The 15275-nt window shown below is 39.1% G+C and overlaps 1 protein-coding gene across 3 annotated transcripts; it reads left to right on the top strand.

Moving 5' to 3' along the window:
• Window positions 1-46: 46 nt before the first annotated feature.
• LOC120469089 (zinc finger protein 335) lies at window positions 47-15258 on the top strand. Of its 3 annotated transcripts, none has more exons than XM_039657809.2 (29): window positions 47-421; window positions 525-672; window positions 2856-3054; window positions 3146-3416; window positions 3510-3587; window positions 4819-5736; window positions 6238-6381; window positions 6455-6610; window positions 6762-7020; window positions 7150-7327; window positions 7520-7632; window positions 7847-7865; window positions 7993-8109; window positions 8287-8363; window positions 8478-8638; window positions 8731-8948; window positions 9434-9533; window positions 9670-9743; window positions 10437-10705; window positions 10791-10932; window positions 11023-11229; window positions 11321-11463; window positions 11646-11785; window positions 12310-12410; window positions 12589-12675; window positions 13228-13311; window positions 13487-13552; window positions 14365-14470; window positions 14610-15258. In XM_039657809.2, the coding sequence occupies exons 3-29, from the start codon at window positions 2863-2865 to the stop codon at window positions 14729-14731; spliced, it is 4542 nt and encodes a 1513-aa protein (XP_039513743.2). In that variant the 5' UTR covers window positions 47-421; window positions 525-672; window positions 2856-2862; the 3' UTR covers window positions 14732-15258. The 3 variants fall into 3 exon arrangements, with proteins under 3 accessions (XP_039513743.2, XP_039513741.2, XP_039513738.2); XM_039657807.2 differs by having other exon boundaries at window positions 7972-8109; XM_039657804.2 differs by having other exon boundaries at window positions 7969-8109.
• The last annotated feature ends 17 nt before the right edge of the window (window positions 15259-15275 follow it).

Raw genomic sequence — 15275 nt, 5'->3', positions numbered from 1 at the left:
AGCGGTTTAATTTAATGCTGCTCTACCAAAAATGTTTTGATTTTCTTAAATTTACCTTACGAGTAAACGCACAAATAAGTGAAAAAGGTGGTCTATTTCTAGAATTAAAATCTACATTTAAAATAATTAATTCATTGCAGGACGACCACATATGTAATGTGGTTTAATGCCACATATCCACAGCATGAATTCAACAGAATGCAAATTATATAATGAAGAATACCAAGTGACCCTTCACATTCAATCTGAGAAAAGAGATGCTTCTTTTGGCGTAATCAAAAAACGTATAAATGAGAATTTCAAGATAAACAACCCGCGTCATATTACTCCGCGAGACATTCAGTGGTTTCATCCTCTCAGAGCAATAGTCCTCCGGTTCACACCATTACTTGACAAAACACTAAAAAGATGAAGCGAAATGGTCGATATGCATGTTCTTAAGATCAAATTTGACTTAAAAAATATCGTGATACATTATAAAAACCGGTTAAGCGTTTATCCCACTTGTCTTTTCCCCATGACAGATAAATGAGTTCCGGCCAGCTCTGAGGACAGGAAGCGAGGAGACGCTGATGGCGCCCGACTAGAAAGCACAGCAACTATTCGCTTTCGAAGATTTATTTATTTCGCCTCATTCGCGAGCTTGAAGAGCAAAACAATCACCCATTTACGGTAAGAAAAATTCCTAGCTCAAAATAGTGGGGGGAAATTGTTTACAAATACAGCTTCTTCCATGATGGCCGAGAGAAAAACATTCGGGCGGACTGGCTCTCCCTGCTCACGCAGGCCCTCGAGGTCCCCGAGCGGTTCTTCATATCGCCTGAGCGGAAAAAAATAAACTCGATTCGGCGGGAGGGAAAATGGCGCTGCGCAAGCAGGCAGGAAGAAGGGCAGCACATAGTCATTTGAAAACGATCAAGAGACAAGAGTAGCCTAGCTAGCCACAGTTCACGCGGGGCTTCAAGCTTTATTTGGAACTGCTGTGGCATTGTCTCTATAAAGCTGTCAGTGTGCTCAACATTAAAACGTGTTAATTAGTAAGAAGCAGGACCTTGATGTCCTTGAGAATTTTGAGTCTAAATATAGGTGTTTTTTGTCCAAAACACAGCCAGATGGGTGCTCTGGTGGGGAGGGATTAATATGAGTTGGTGTATTGTTAAAATCAAATGTTTTAGTGTTTGTTTACGTTTTGTTTTTGCTTTTAAAGTTCACTAAATGCAGAGACCACGTTGGCTTGTGGTTTCGCTGGTAATGCTTATTAAGTACTTAACTTAAGTGACCTAGAAAAGCGCTATCACAAGACATGCATGCATTCATCCCCTGGGGGAATTTGAGACGTGTGTTAAAACAAAAAAAAGTTACTTCATTTGACATAAATCACACAGTAGGGCAATAAGATTTCATACAAAACAACACAACATATAATGTGATAATATAAATAATAGATGTGAATAAAATGTGTTATGTAATTAGTTATTTAGAAAATTCTAAGTTGTGTTACAAGGTGCTTGTACAAATGCAGTGTGAATTAATGTTTATGTGAATGAATGAAAAGAATACCATGAATATATCCAAAGTGTATTGAATTAAACATATATATATACACACACACACTAACCTAAAGGATTATTACTAGCCTAAAAGATTATTAGGGAACACCTTACTAATGCTGTGTTTGGTCCCCTTTTGCCTTCAGAAGTGCCTTAATTCTACGTGGCATTGATTTAACAAGGTGCTGAAAGCATTCTTTAGAAATATTTGCCCATATTATTCATAGAATAGCATCTAGCAGTTGATGGAGATTTGTGGGATGCACATCCAGGGCACGAAGCTCCCGTTGCACCACATCCCAAAGATGCTCTATTGGTTTGAGATCTGGTGACTGTGGGGACCATTTTAGTACAGTGAACTCATTGTCATGTTCAGGAAACCAATTTGAAATGATTCGAGCTTTGTGACATGGTGCATTATTCTGCTGGATGTAGCCATCAGAGGATGGGTACATGGTGGCCATAAAGGGATGGACAGGTTCAAAAACAATGCTCAGGTAGGCCGTGACATTTAAACAATGCCCAGTTGGCACTAAGGGGCCCAAAGTGTGCCAAAAAAAAACATCCCCCACACCATTACAGCACAACCACCACAAGCCTGCACAGTGGTAACAAGGCATGTTGGATCCATGTTCTCAGTCTGTTCATGCCAAATTCTGACTCTACCATCTGAATGTCTCAACAGAAATTGAGATTCATCAGACCAGGCAACATTTTTCCAGTCTTCAACTGTCCAATTTTGGTGAGCTCTTGCAAATTGTAGAGCTCACCAATTATTCAGGAGATTGTCTTGACCAGGACCACAGCCCTAAATGCATTGAAGCCACTGCCATGTGATTGGTTGATTTAGATAATTGCATTAATTATTTTAATAATTTTTAATAATTGAATTAATTTAATGATAAAATAAATAAATAGTAAATGCAGTAATATCGTGACAGTATTATTCCTTGATAAATATAAAAAGGAAAAAAACAGCATTTATTTGAAATATAAAGTTTGTAATAATATAAATGTCTTTACGGATACTTTAGATCAGATTAATGCAAAATCTTACTGACCTGGCTTTTGAACATTAGTGTGTTAAATCATTTAGATAATATATTATTCATATAAATATTAAAATACTAAAAACATCCACTAAATTACTTTAATGCATCAAAATATTATTATTATTATTATAAAATTATTATACTTAATTACACTTTACATTATGCACTTGTCCACACGTCTTCCGTATCCTAGCATTTATCATTCAGGACACATTCAATGCTGTATAACCGAGTGACAGACACTTTCCCATAGAGCAGAGATGGATTCTGATGACATGGAGGTGGAGAGCAGCAGTGATGTGGGGCATTCTGGGATGGAGGAGCCGTCAGAAAGCGGCATGGGCATGGAGTCTTCAGAAGCCATGTCTGCTGATAGCAGCGATGCGGCTGCTCCTCCCGCCCCGGCCCCAGAATCAGACTGTCATGTTGGACAGAGCTCCGAGGGACTTGTGGTAAGTCAAGTTATCCACACATCTGCATAGCTCCACATGTTAGTGTGTAATTCTTCATTTCCAGTTTTTTCTATGGGTGGGTGTTTTTTAGGTTTTTATCCCAGAGACAAGCTCCAGTACAGATGTGCAAAGAGTTCATCTCCCAGACTCCTCTTCTGTCGCCCAGTCAACCAGTGTGTCCAGCGTCTCCACCGTGACACAATCGGTCCTGGTTTCGGAGTCTGTCCAGGTCCTGGTGCACTCTAGTGCTGTTTCTGAAGGAGGAATGATGGTTTCTGATTCCACTGCTTCCACGTCCTCAGATCTTGGCTCGGCTATTGATAAGATAATTGAATCTACTATTGGACCCGACATTATGAATGGTAGAAAAACTTTGCCTCTTCATTTTTATTACACTCAAGGTATTTAAGTTTAGTATTCAATAAAAATACTGTGTTTCTATGTCCATTTTACAGGATGTATTGCAGTTACAAGTGCAGAGGATGGCAGTGCAGAGACCACACAATATCTGATATTGCAAGGTCCTGATGATGGTGAGAAAGATCCCCAGAGTTCACATTTTAGGGCTGCGTCTGAAATCACATATTCTTTTTAATAGGTTCTTCTTTTGTAAAAGTACTTACTTTTAAAAATAGTATCTTCTACATAGTATGAATGTAATCCAGACGGGACCTACTACAGCCATTCAAAAATCCCTTCCCGCGGCCTCATGGGATATTAAAGTGTCCATACTAGGATGCGCACTTTAGAATCTTGCTAGTAGTAGTAAGTCATCCTGCATCCTGATGCTTTTTGTCTACTGTTTTATGAATACCGTTAATTTGCCTGTACTACTATTTTCACATACCGTTTTTAACACAACTACTCTACGTATAGTAGGTTTTAAATTAAATAAAATAATAGTTAAAGGGATGAAATAAATTAAAGGGATAGTTTAGCAACAAATGTAAACTCAGTCATCATTCACTTAACCTCATGTCATTGGAAAGTAAATTTGTTTATTTTTCAATGGAACACAAAATTAGTTATTTACCTGCCCAGTCTGCTGTTTTCCATACAATAAAGGAGAGTAGGAACTGGGGCTGTAAATCTATGAAAACGTACCATAAAATTGACCATGCAATACTTTTATAGTGCTTTTGTTCTTTTTGGGAGGTTGGCAGCCCCAGTATATGGAGAAAAAATGGAACAGAAAAATGGAAATCAAATGGGCATGATTGAGCATGAAACATCATGAGCATGAATACATTATGAACGATTTTTCATGTTTGGCTAATTTATATATTCATATGGCAATGTTATTAGTTATCTTGTAGTAAAATTCCCTTTTGTTGTTCTCAGCATAATCTTTGTGACAAATCTAGATTTTGAAGTTGTTAATCAATGTATTGTTTGACCCAAATATGCTTTCGTTACTGCCAATGCTTAACTCACCCTCATGTCATTCCAAACCTGAATGACTGACTTTCTTTTGTGGAACAAAAGAAGCTATTTTGAAGAATATTTGTAACCAAACAGATTCAGTTACTTGCATTCAATTTGCAAAACACACAATGGAAGTCGATGGGAACCAGAACTGTTCAGAAGTTACACAGAAGAAAGAAAGTCATATGGGTTTAAATTGACATGAGGGCGAGTAAATGATGACACAATGTTCATATATGGGTGAACTATTCCTTTCAAAATCAAATAAATTAGCAGAAATAAAAGAAGTGGGGTAGTTTTTGGATATTCAGAAATTTTCGTTGTTCACTGTGTGTGTAGGAGCTCCTATGGTGGCTCGGATGTCTTCCTCTGCCCTGTCAAGCCGCATTGCCATTGAAGCCCTTGCTGATGGGCCCACCTCCACTTGCCTGGACCAGGCAGACCTGTCAGAAAACCCGCAGGGCAGCGTGGAACCCGACCAGCCTGGACACTCCGGATACCGTGAGCACGATGACAGCAGCAGCAGCTGCAGCCGCCCAGACCAGCCTCAGCACTCCCAGTACATAGAATGCAGTGGAGGAGACGACCCAGACCAGACCAGGGAGGCTCGGTACATCGAGCGCTCGGGAACCGAACCAGATCAGACCCCACGTCATTCTGGTGTCACAGACTACAACGTGGCTGACTCGGAAGAACCTCTACGGCGTTATGCAGCAGAATGCAGTGGTACAACTGATAGTCCTCAGAGATCCTCGTTTCGCTCCTCCCGCTATGTTGTAGAGTGCAGTGATGGGTTTTTGGAGTACGGGACGGAGCGGCCGCAGCATTCACGTTATATCGACAGCAGCATGGATGACAGGGATCACGTCTCGGCCTCGGAGCAGGAAGATAGTGTGGTGGAAGAGCCCCAGCACTCCTACATGTCCCATGGCTCACTGTATGCCGACGAGGGCTCTGTTCGCCACTCCCTAGCTGACACGATGGGGTCCCAGCTCAATCATCAAATGGACTGCAATGATAACTTGCCTGGCCCATACATAAGTAGCAGTGGGACATATTCCACCCAACCAGATCCTGAGGTGGTGGGGTCTGGGGTGGTGGTTGAGTCTGGGCGCAGAACCCCAGACATGGCCGAACTGGAGGAAATGATGGAGGTGGTGATCGTCCAGCAGTTTAGGTGTAGGATGTGCCCATATAAAAGTGCCTCTAAGGATACACTCATCAACCACATGAGAGATAAACACTTTAAACCAGCAGGTAAAGTAGGAGGTGCTAATTATGTCTTTGTCAAATGTAAAAAAAAAGCCTAATCTCAGTCCCATTAATAGCCCCGTCCCAAATAACGCTCTCAAACCTTGCAGTCCTTATCCAGGACTATACTTTGTGCTCGACACATTATAGGAAGGTGGTGAAGAAAATAAAGTTAGAAATAATACAATTTTAATAGAACAGTCTTAAAGTTACCATGAAATATGATAGATGGACAATATTGTACTGTATTATAAATCATTTATTCATTTTTTTATGTACCCTAATCGAAATTACTTCCCCTCCCACTTGCAACAACATCTCTTTTATGAGGATGAGGCAAGTTGTCACTCGCATGAGATTGCAGCAATAGTAAACCACACTTATCCAAACAATTCCCAATGGACAAGTCAGACTTTTTCATGCCGACTTTGAGTCTCCATCAGGTCTTGATTTATGCGTACAGTTTTTTTAGGTTCTCTAGTTCAGGGTGTGCTATCTCACAAGCAGGTGTTCCAGGCCAAAAGAAACGTGGACGGGGACGTCCAAGAAAGTCCGAAAGCAAGGCAAGAGGGGTCGGTGAGGTCAAAAAGGAGGAGCCACCAGAAGAGGAAGATGATGACATCATAGATGCGGGCGCTCTTGATGATCAAGGTTAGTGGAGTGCAGTTTGCATATATTCATAATTTTTCGGGTGGGTTTTAATGCAGTTTTAATTCGCATTCAGGTGACAGTGATTATAAGCCAGCTGAGGAAGAGGCCAGGCCCAAATTGGTTCCCAGTCACTCAACTCCTCCTTCCTGCTCTTCATCCTCTTCCTCTACCTCACGGAAACGTCCCCGCAGGATGGTGGGGCCACCTCGCAAATTCCTTCCTGAGTCAGGTCAAAGTTAATTTAGCTTCTTGAGTCGCAGAAATATATTCAATAAAATTTTACAATTTATTGTAATTTTTAGCTAGTTGCATTCAGATATTTAAATGTAACTTTTTCATTGGTCTGGGATAACTCTTATTTTCACCTTTTTATAAAACAGAGACAGCAGCAGTGTCTCAAACGAACAATGCAGAGGACCCTCAAGCTCCTGAGGAAGCAAGTTCCTCTGGATTGGAGAATGGAACTTCCTCATTATCAAATGGGACGGCAGCGGAGCCAGGCGTCAGCCAGTCAGATTCAGAGAACAAAGATCCATCCTCAAACACAAGCCACGATGACCTGGAGTCTTTGCCCAAAAAACGAGGCCGGCCTTCAAAACGTTTCCTTCAGAAGAAGTACAAAAAGTACATGAATCGCAAGTATGTAATGCTGGCACTACTTTTTGATCATCACAACTACATTTGATTGATTTGGATATCTTAGAATATTTTAGAATCCAATAAAACCAGATATTCTGGGCAGTCAATATCTCATTTTTTCTTTTTAAGTAAATACTACAGATCACTTAAGCCTTTGCTAAGGCCTCATAACTGCTGGATCTGTGGCTCTCGCTTTCTTTCACAAGAGGATCTCAGATTCCACGTGGATTCTCATGAGGGAAACGACCCTGAACGCTTCAAGTGCCTGCAGTGCAGCTACCGTTGCAAACGGTGGTCCTCACTGAAGGTAAGAACTCGAATCCATCTTACAAACCATAAATCCATAAAAATATATTTTATTTTTATTAAATTAAGTTTTCATTTTTACATTTTAAAATATTTGTATGTAAATATGTGTATAATTGTGTGCTTCAGTGTCTAAGTAAATGAATAAATAAATAAATCAATATACAATAAAATTGCTGCATGTGTCCCATAGGAGCACATGTTCAATCATGAAGGTACAAAACCTTACAAATGTGAGGTATGTGATTACTCCAGTGTTTACAAAAAGGACGTGATCCGGCATTCAGCCGTCCACAACAAAAGCAAGTAAGATCTCAAAATATCTTCTTTTTTATTGCTCACTCGTCATGACTTTTATTTTGTCAAACTCTTGAGGTCCAAAAAATTCCAAGCTGCATTGTGTCTGTCCCTTTATTATTGTGCAGTTTATGAATATATAACATTTTGGATTCATTTAAAACTCACACCTGACATAATCTGATTAGAGTATTAATAAACATTCTCGTTTCTTCTCTTTTAGGAGTCGGAAGACAGACGTGGTAAGGCTCTAGATGTTAAACATCAACAAACTTTTAATTGCCATGATGTATCAGTTCAACTTGGTTATGAGTGGTTTGATGAGGGTAGCTTTTTATGCGACAGCAGTCTTGCATAAATCCTTCACAGGTTCCCAAAGTGTCCGAGTTTCCATGCCCAATCTGCTGCCGTGTGTACCCCATGCAGAAACGCCTGACGCAGCACATGAAGACACACAGCACAGAGAAACCTCACATGTGTGACAAGGTAAAGTTCTTGTATGCTGCAACTAAGCATGTGCATATTGTTCATTAAACTAGTTTGGATGAATCAATGAATAAACCTAAGCAGACTGTAGAAAGGACTGGCTTATTGACATTTTTGGGAAATGCAGCCCAGGATATTTGCTATGCTAATACTAGTAAAAATGTGTTTGCTTTGCAGTGTGGGAAATCCTTCAAGAAGCGCTACACTTTCAAAATGCATCTTCTTACGCACATACAGAACTGTGGCAACAGCACGTAAGTGAGATGTCAGGACTCGGTGTACATGTCTGTTTCTCAAAAAAAAAAAAAAAAAACTCTACCGGTAAACATACTCTATAGGTATCTATTTTTTCTCATCTTCTTTGTCAGGTTTAAGTGTGAGTTTTGTGAGTTCACCTGCAATGACAAGAAGCACCTGCTCAATCACCAGCTGTCCCACACCAACGACAAACCTTTCAAATGCGAAGAGTGCAAATACTCCACAAGTAAAGAGGATTTTCTGGTGTCCCACATTGCCATTAAACACACTGGTGAGTCATGTAACGATTAGGAATGTTTCAAATGTTGTCAGTTCGAAGGTTTCCTGATCAGTCATGTCTGTCCATCTTTACCCCCTGCTCAGGTGAAAAGCCCTTCTGCTGCGACATGTGCCACTTCACAACAAGACACAGGAAGAACCTGCGGCTGCATGTGCAGTGTCGCCACCCTGAGGCCTTCGACGAGTGGAGTCAATCCCACCCAGAGGAGCCAATTCGTCGACGCCAGACGCCCGTTTTCTCCATGCAGGAGATCGAAGAGCTGAAATTACAGCAAGAAACCCAGGGATTTCAGGGGACCATTGTGAGTACTTGGATATGCACTTTGACGCTTTTGCATTCAAATGGAAGGAAAACCAGCATCCATCCATCCGTCATATATAGACATCTCTGTGCGTCTCTCGGATATCAGAGCTAAAATACTTCTTCATTCACATTTACCACTATTTGAAACATCTATTAAATGTTTTAAACCTTGTACGGTTTGATATACGAATGAATAAAATAACCACCTTTTATTTGAGATTGCGGATGAAAAAGATATTTAAATATTTATTTATCAGCATTGGGAAAGGTCCCCGACTCCGAGCCAAGACAACGGCACTACATCTTGGAGCACTGCCTTCAAGACTATCGGCTCTGACAATTAGAAGATATTTAGATAAATGCTATAATTATAATAAAATATAATGATTATATGAGATGTACAAGGCATGTTTTTTAAATTACAACTAATATATATATATATTTAATCTAAATATAATGTAACATATTTTTTTAAACCTAAAGGTAACAGTGGACCCCATTACGCTCCAAAACATGGAGTCCATTGGGAACACATCTATATCCCAAGATGCACTGGGAAACACTACCATCATTTACGAGCAAGGTTAGTAAAATGTGGTTGTAACCCATCTAAAATATAGTGTGTGATTATGAATTCATTTACACATATTTTACCATTCACCTCATGATATTAATATCCAGCTTATGGTGTTCAATTTAAACTGTACCCTCTTTCACAGCCCAGACTACAGACCTCTCAGCCCAGAATGCTCTAGATCTGTTGCTAAACATGAGTAACGCCAGAGAACTGCAGGTACTGTACTGACACACTGGGCATCTTCTGCTATAGGGTAATTCTGGAATTCTGAATATAGAATAATGTTATAAATGCCTAATTTATATGGCATTTATTGAATGAAGAAGTATCAGTAAGTGAATTAATGTCATATGTAAAAGAGTAAGTCACACAAAACTGAACTACTTTGACTTTGAATTGTGCTTTTAATTGTTTAACTCACCCCTACAAAAAGGCACACAAGATGCTTTATCGTTAATTATGTAATGTTATAACGGTAATATATTTAGTAATTTCCATTGAACAAAACTGAATTGGACTTGTTATTTGAACGTGTAACAGACCTACAAGGCACAATGAACGAAAAATAATAATCTAATTTCACAATTTTATTGAGGTTGCTATATTTGTACCAAAACAATAGGAAATAAACAAATATTTTTGTGATAGAACATTACAAATAACTTAAAAGTTTAGCAGTATAGCAGAAACTATGCCACTTTGTCTGAAAAAACAAAAACAAATTGAACAAAAATATTGATTTGCTTATTAAAGACGTCAATAAATAATTACACAGGAATCATATCATCACATATCATATTAACATGAATCTATAAAATAATTGTAACATTTTATTCATTATATATCTGTATTTAAAGATAAATCCTATAATATGTCTTGATCAGTGGATTCACTCTTGACTCTTCTCAGGTGGCAGTGCTGAAAACCGACGGTAAGACTCTGGAGACGGGAACGTGGCCCGGAGATGGCTCTGGGAGTGAGCCTCAAAAGATCGTCACCTTCCATGTGTCAGAAAACGGGGACACTCTGGTTCAAGAGGCTTTTGAGACAGCTACAGGGGAGGTGGAGCAAGAGGAGACAACTGGTGAGTCGCAGGAAGTGACCGAGATTGGCATCAGTACATACGAGGGAGGAGATTTCAGTGTGGTGGAGCAGGCCTCCGACGAGACAGAACAGAGGTACTACTTCACATCGAAAACTGCCACTGTAATGCCTATAAATGTCAAATAAACCCTTTAAGATGATGGCATGTGTTTTTGTCAGCAGTTTAGAGGAACCCTCAGCAGAGTCTCAGGTCATGGAAGTAAGCACTGAGCCTTTGTCCATCTCTACACCTCTCAAAGAGAATAAAGAGAGGTTTTTCCTGAGCTCAGGCTTGACAGATGGAGTCCTGCAGCAGGTAGAGGTGAGACTAGGTTTTGCTACTTCACAGATGGAATAACCAATATTATGTTCTTTCCCAATGGAAAGTTAAATTGATGAAATTCTCTTTCAGCTGAGCAGTGAAGCTCCAGGTTCCCCTTCCCTGTGTCCATCACCCCCTTCTCAACAGTTAAACACCAAACGCTTCTCCTGTCGCATCTGCATGGAGGCTTTCCACGGCCGCTCGGACATGGAGAACCACAAGAGGGCGCACATAGACCCCAAAACATTCAAATGTCCAGACTGTGACTTTACAGCACCTTCTTGGCCAGAAGTCAAGGTGTGTTGGCCCTGTGGTATGAGTGTTAAGTCAGTGTCTATGATTTTTTTTCTTACCTTTCAAAAACCATATTTTTTGTGTTAAATCTTAGTCTCACATGGCCATGCACGCATATTTGAGGCCTCATAAATGCACCAGCTGCAGTTTTGCCTCTAAAAATAAGAAAGACCTGAGACGCCACATGATGACACACACCAATGAGAAGCCTTACGCCTGTCAGGTCTGCGGCCAGAGGTGAGAGAGCAAATGAGAAACCATCATTAAAATAATAATGGAATTGATTTATCACAGACTTTGTGCTGTGTCAGTATTGGTTGTATGCATAAACATTTTTAATATTTTTACATTTTTGATGTAAACGACACGTATACACACAGACCTCTGCAGCTTCTCAGTGCTCTGAGTTTCTCTTTTAGGTTTAACCGTAACGGCCATCTAAAGTTTCACATGGAGAGGCTTCACACTCAGGAACCCTCGCCCCGTAAAACCCGCCCTGTCCCCTCCCAGCAGACCATCATTGTTAACAGTGATGAAGAAGCTTTAGCCACACTACAGAGTAAGTGCTGACTTTGTGAAACTGCATTTTGTTTATATAGAAATAATGGATTCACACACCCCTGTTCTGATTATTTGACATTAGTTTTGTTATGTTGTAAAAATTATGCTATTTCAAAGATCAAAACACAGTGTCTGAAATGGATTTGGTCTCTCTAGACTTCTTTCTGCGAGCCTACTCTGCTCTGATTGGTCAGATGGGTTGGTCTGTTGTGATTGGTTTACCGCTTACAGTGCGTGCCGGAAACCACATTCCCTTTACCATATCTGAATTTCAGCTCCAGAGGCTTCCTCAGCACTTGTTTAGCCAATGATATGAACAGTAACGATGGCGCTGGGTTTACCATATCAGTTAGTTTTACAGAATCAATCCTCTGGTTGGTGGAAAATGTATCCATTTTGAAAATCACTGGGACCATTATCTACATGTGCTGTCGAATATACTGATATCCTAAAAAGCATAGTATGGGCACTTTAAGCTTTTGTTGTTCTTAATTTTTTACTTGTTTTTCCCATGTTCTCCAGATCTGCAGGCAGGTCAGACAGTTATAAGTCCGGAGAGGTTGCAGCAGGCTTTGGGTCAGGAACACATCATTGTGACTCAGGATCAGTCGCTTTCTGACCAGGTATTGACGCAATTGCATCCTTTATTTAATTGACTCTTTTTGGGTAATTAAAGAACAGCTTAGTACATTTTAATTTGCATGAATACAGATAGTTTTGATTATTATCTTATTTCAAACTTCAGGTAGATTTAGGTTTCACGTTTAGCTTAGTTTTCTGACCAAATTCTACATTTCTCAGGAGGAGGCGACTTATATTCAGCAGTTCACAACAGTAGATGGACAGACGGTACAGCACTTAATGACTGGAGACAATCAGGTCACTGAGGTACAACTCAATTTCTAGGGAATTTTTCTGACAACCAGCTAAAGTCATAAACACTACATCTCAAAAGTTTGGGGTTGGTAAGATTATTAATATTTATTTATTTTTCAAGAACGAATTTAGTTAATTAATAAAAAATGATCAGTTTCCTTTGAGATATTCAGCAGCACAACTGTGTTCTGCATGGATAATAATAAGAAATGTGTCACCAAATCAGCATATTAGAATGATTTCTGAAGGATCCTTTAAGACTGTAGTAATGATGCTGAAAGCTTTACCATCATTGGAAAACAAATGCATTTTAAAATAGAACATTTTATTTAAAAAAAGATTATAAATAGAAAAGTTGTTTTAAATTGTTTACATTTTTTATAGATTTTTTTTTTACTTGAATAGACTGAACACAAGACATTGCTTTCAAAAGCATTTAAAAATCTTACCGACCTTTCATTTATATATAATATACATGGTCGTTTTCTGTTGTCTATTAGTTTTCAAGATTTACAATTCAATAGTTATAATTTTGGTGCCCTCTTCTACCCTATATTTTTCCAGGTCCAGTATATCATCTCTCAGGATGGAGTTCAGCACCTGCTCCCACGGGAATATGTGGTGGTGTCTGACGGAAACCACATTCAGGTTAGTATGCGCTCTTTAGATCATTCATAATAACCCCCGGGCTCCAGTTCCCTGGCTAGGAACAGGCTCATCTGATCTGTAACTACTGACTGAAATGCATTTTCAGTTTAATTTATGTTGCGTTGGACGTTATATTGTATCATTATGAAAAAAAAAATCTGATTGTAAATTGCAGATGGAGGATGGTCGGATCGCTCACATTCAGTACGAGCATGATGGGACATTTCTGCAGGAGCAACAGGTTGAGCCCAGATTTTACATTTTATTTTAGTTTGTGCTACATTATTGGCATGTCTGAATTACAGTAAATACAACAAGATAACTTGAAATAATTTCTTTCTACGGCACTGTTCATAATGCCAAATGGCATATGCGCCATTGTTGTTAATGACAGCATATTAAACCTCTTTAAGTTATTTTAATGAAGTGGCATAAATCAAAAGTATGCTACTGTTTAAACGTTTGGCATCTATAAGACTTTTGATGTTTTTGAGTGATTTTTTTTTTTAATCTAATGCTTACCAAGGCTGCATTTATTTAATTAAAATGCAGCATTGTGAATTATTATCTTTATTACAATTGATTTTTTTAAATTCTTTTTTATAAATGTAATTTATTCCTGGGAGGGCAACAATAAATGTTTAGCATCATTACTCCGGAATATTTTGATCCTTCAGAAATCATTCTTACATGCTGATTTGGTGCTACTTCCTGATTATTAGCAAAGTTCAAACACAGTTGTGCTGCTTAATGTTTTTTTGTTTTGTTTTTTAAGTAGAAACAGTGATATACCGGTACTTTTTTTAGGATTCTATGATTTGAAAGTTCAAAAGAACAGCATTTATTTCATAAAAATGTAAAAGTCTCAACTCTAACTTTTTGATCAATTTAATGCATTACTAATTTGAATCAGTTATTTTCTCAAAACAGAAAAAAGACAGAAACTGACCCCTAACTTTTGAACGGAAGTGTAGACGTACATTACCTAACTGGCTTCAACTGTGAAAATGGAGAACTTGGTTCATGTGTAAATGTCTTCTGTGTTTTTGTCAGATCGCTCTGTCTCAGGATGGACAGATCCAATACGTCCCCATCACTGCCGAACAGCAAGTTGTGGCCCCCGAGGACCTGGAGGCAGCGGCTCATTCAGCTGTCACTGGTAGGACCTTTCACCTTTTACCTTAGTAGTTTTGATCACTCGAAATGCCAAGACAGAACGTTGTATTACTTCAACCTTTTGGTAATGTGCAGAAGAATCAGAGGTGATGTAAGAAGTGTTTGTGTGTGTGCGTGTGAAGCTGTTGCAGACGCAGCCATGGCTCAGACTCAGACGGTTTACACCGAGGCCACACCTGAACAACTGGAGCAGCTGCAACAACAGGGCATCCAGTATGATGTCATCACTTTTACTGAGGAGTAAAAGCAAGACACACACAACACCGACACACAGGCGGCTCGTCTCGGTTACAGATGAGTGCAGTGGACACAACAAACTCTGACGGGTTATTCCACAGGCTTAAATTTGTCTTCTACAAGAATTATTTAGTAAGAGGGTGAATGTACAGTTAGATTCTCTCTGCAAATTATACAACTCATGCCACTGTAAATATTTAAAGCATTTAACTTTGTGTGCCTACAGTGTTTTTGCCTTGTAAAGAAAAAGAAACACGTAAGCCAGGAGCAGTCTGTATAGAGAATCCTGTATTTAATTCTACTTAATAATGTCGCTGTGATGTACTACTCTAGATGCTACTTCAATGACAGTGTGTAACGGTAGACTGGAGGATTGACGTTTACATTGTTATGAAAGGAGGGTTGATCATTTTTCATTTTATATAAAACATGCCGTTTCATCTTTTTAAGTTTTAAAGATTTATTTTTCTTTGAGATGGCTACAGAAATTAACTTAAAATGCATACCAAATAAATCACAACCTCTTTATCTGAACCTATCGTTGGTTTCCT

This window comes from Pimephales promelas, chromosome 14 (assembly GCF_988280905.1).
Source record: "Pimephales promelas chromosome 14, fPimPro1.hap1.1, whole genome shotgun sequence".
Lineage (NCBI taxonomy): Eukaryota > Metazoa > Chordata > Actinopteri > Cypriniformes > Leuciscidae > Pimephales > Pimephales promelas.
Note: the sequence above shows the minus strand (reverse complement) of the source record. Positions and strands in the feature narration are given on the sequence as shown.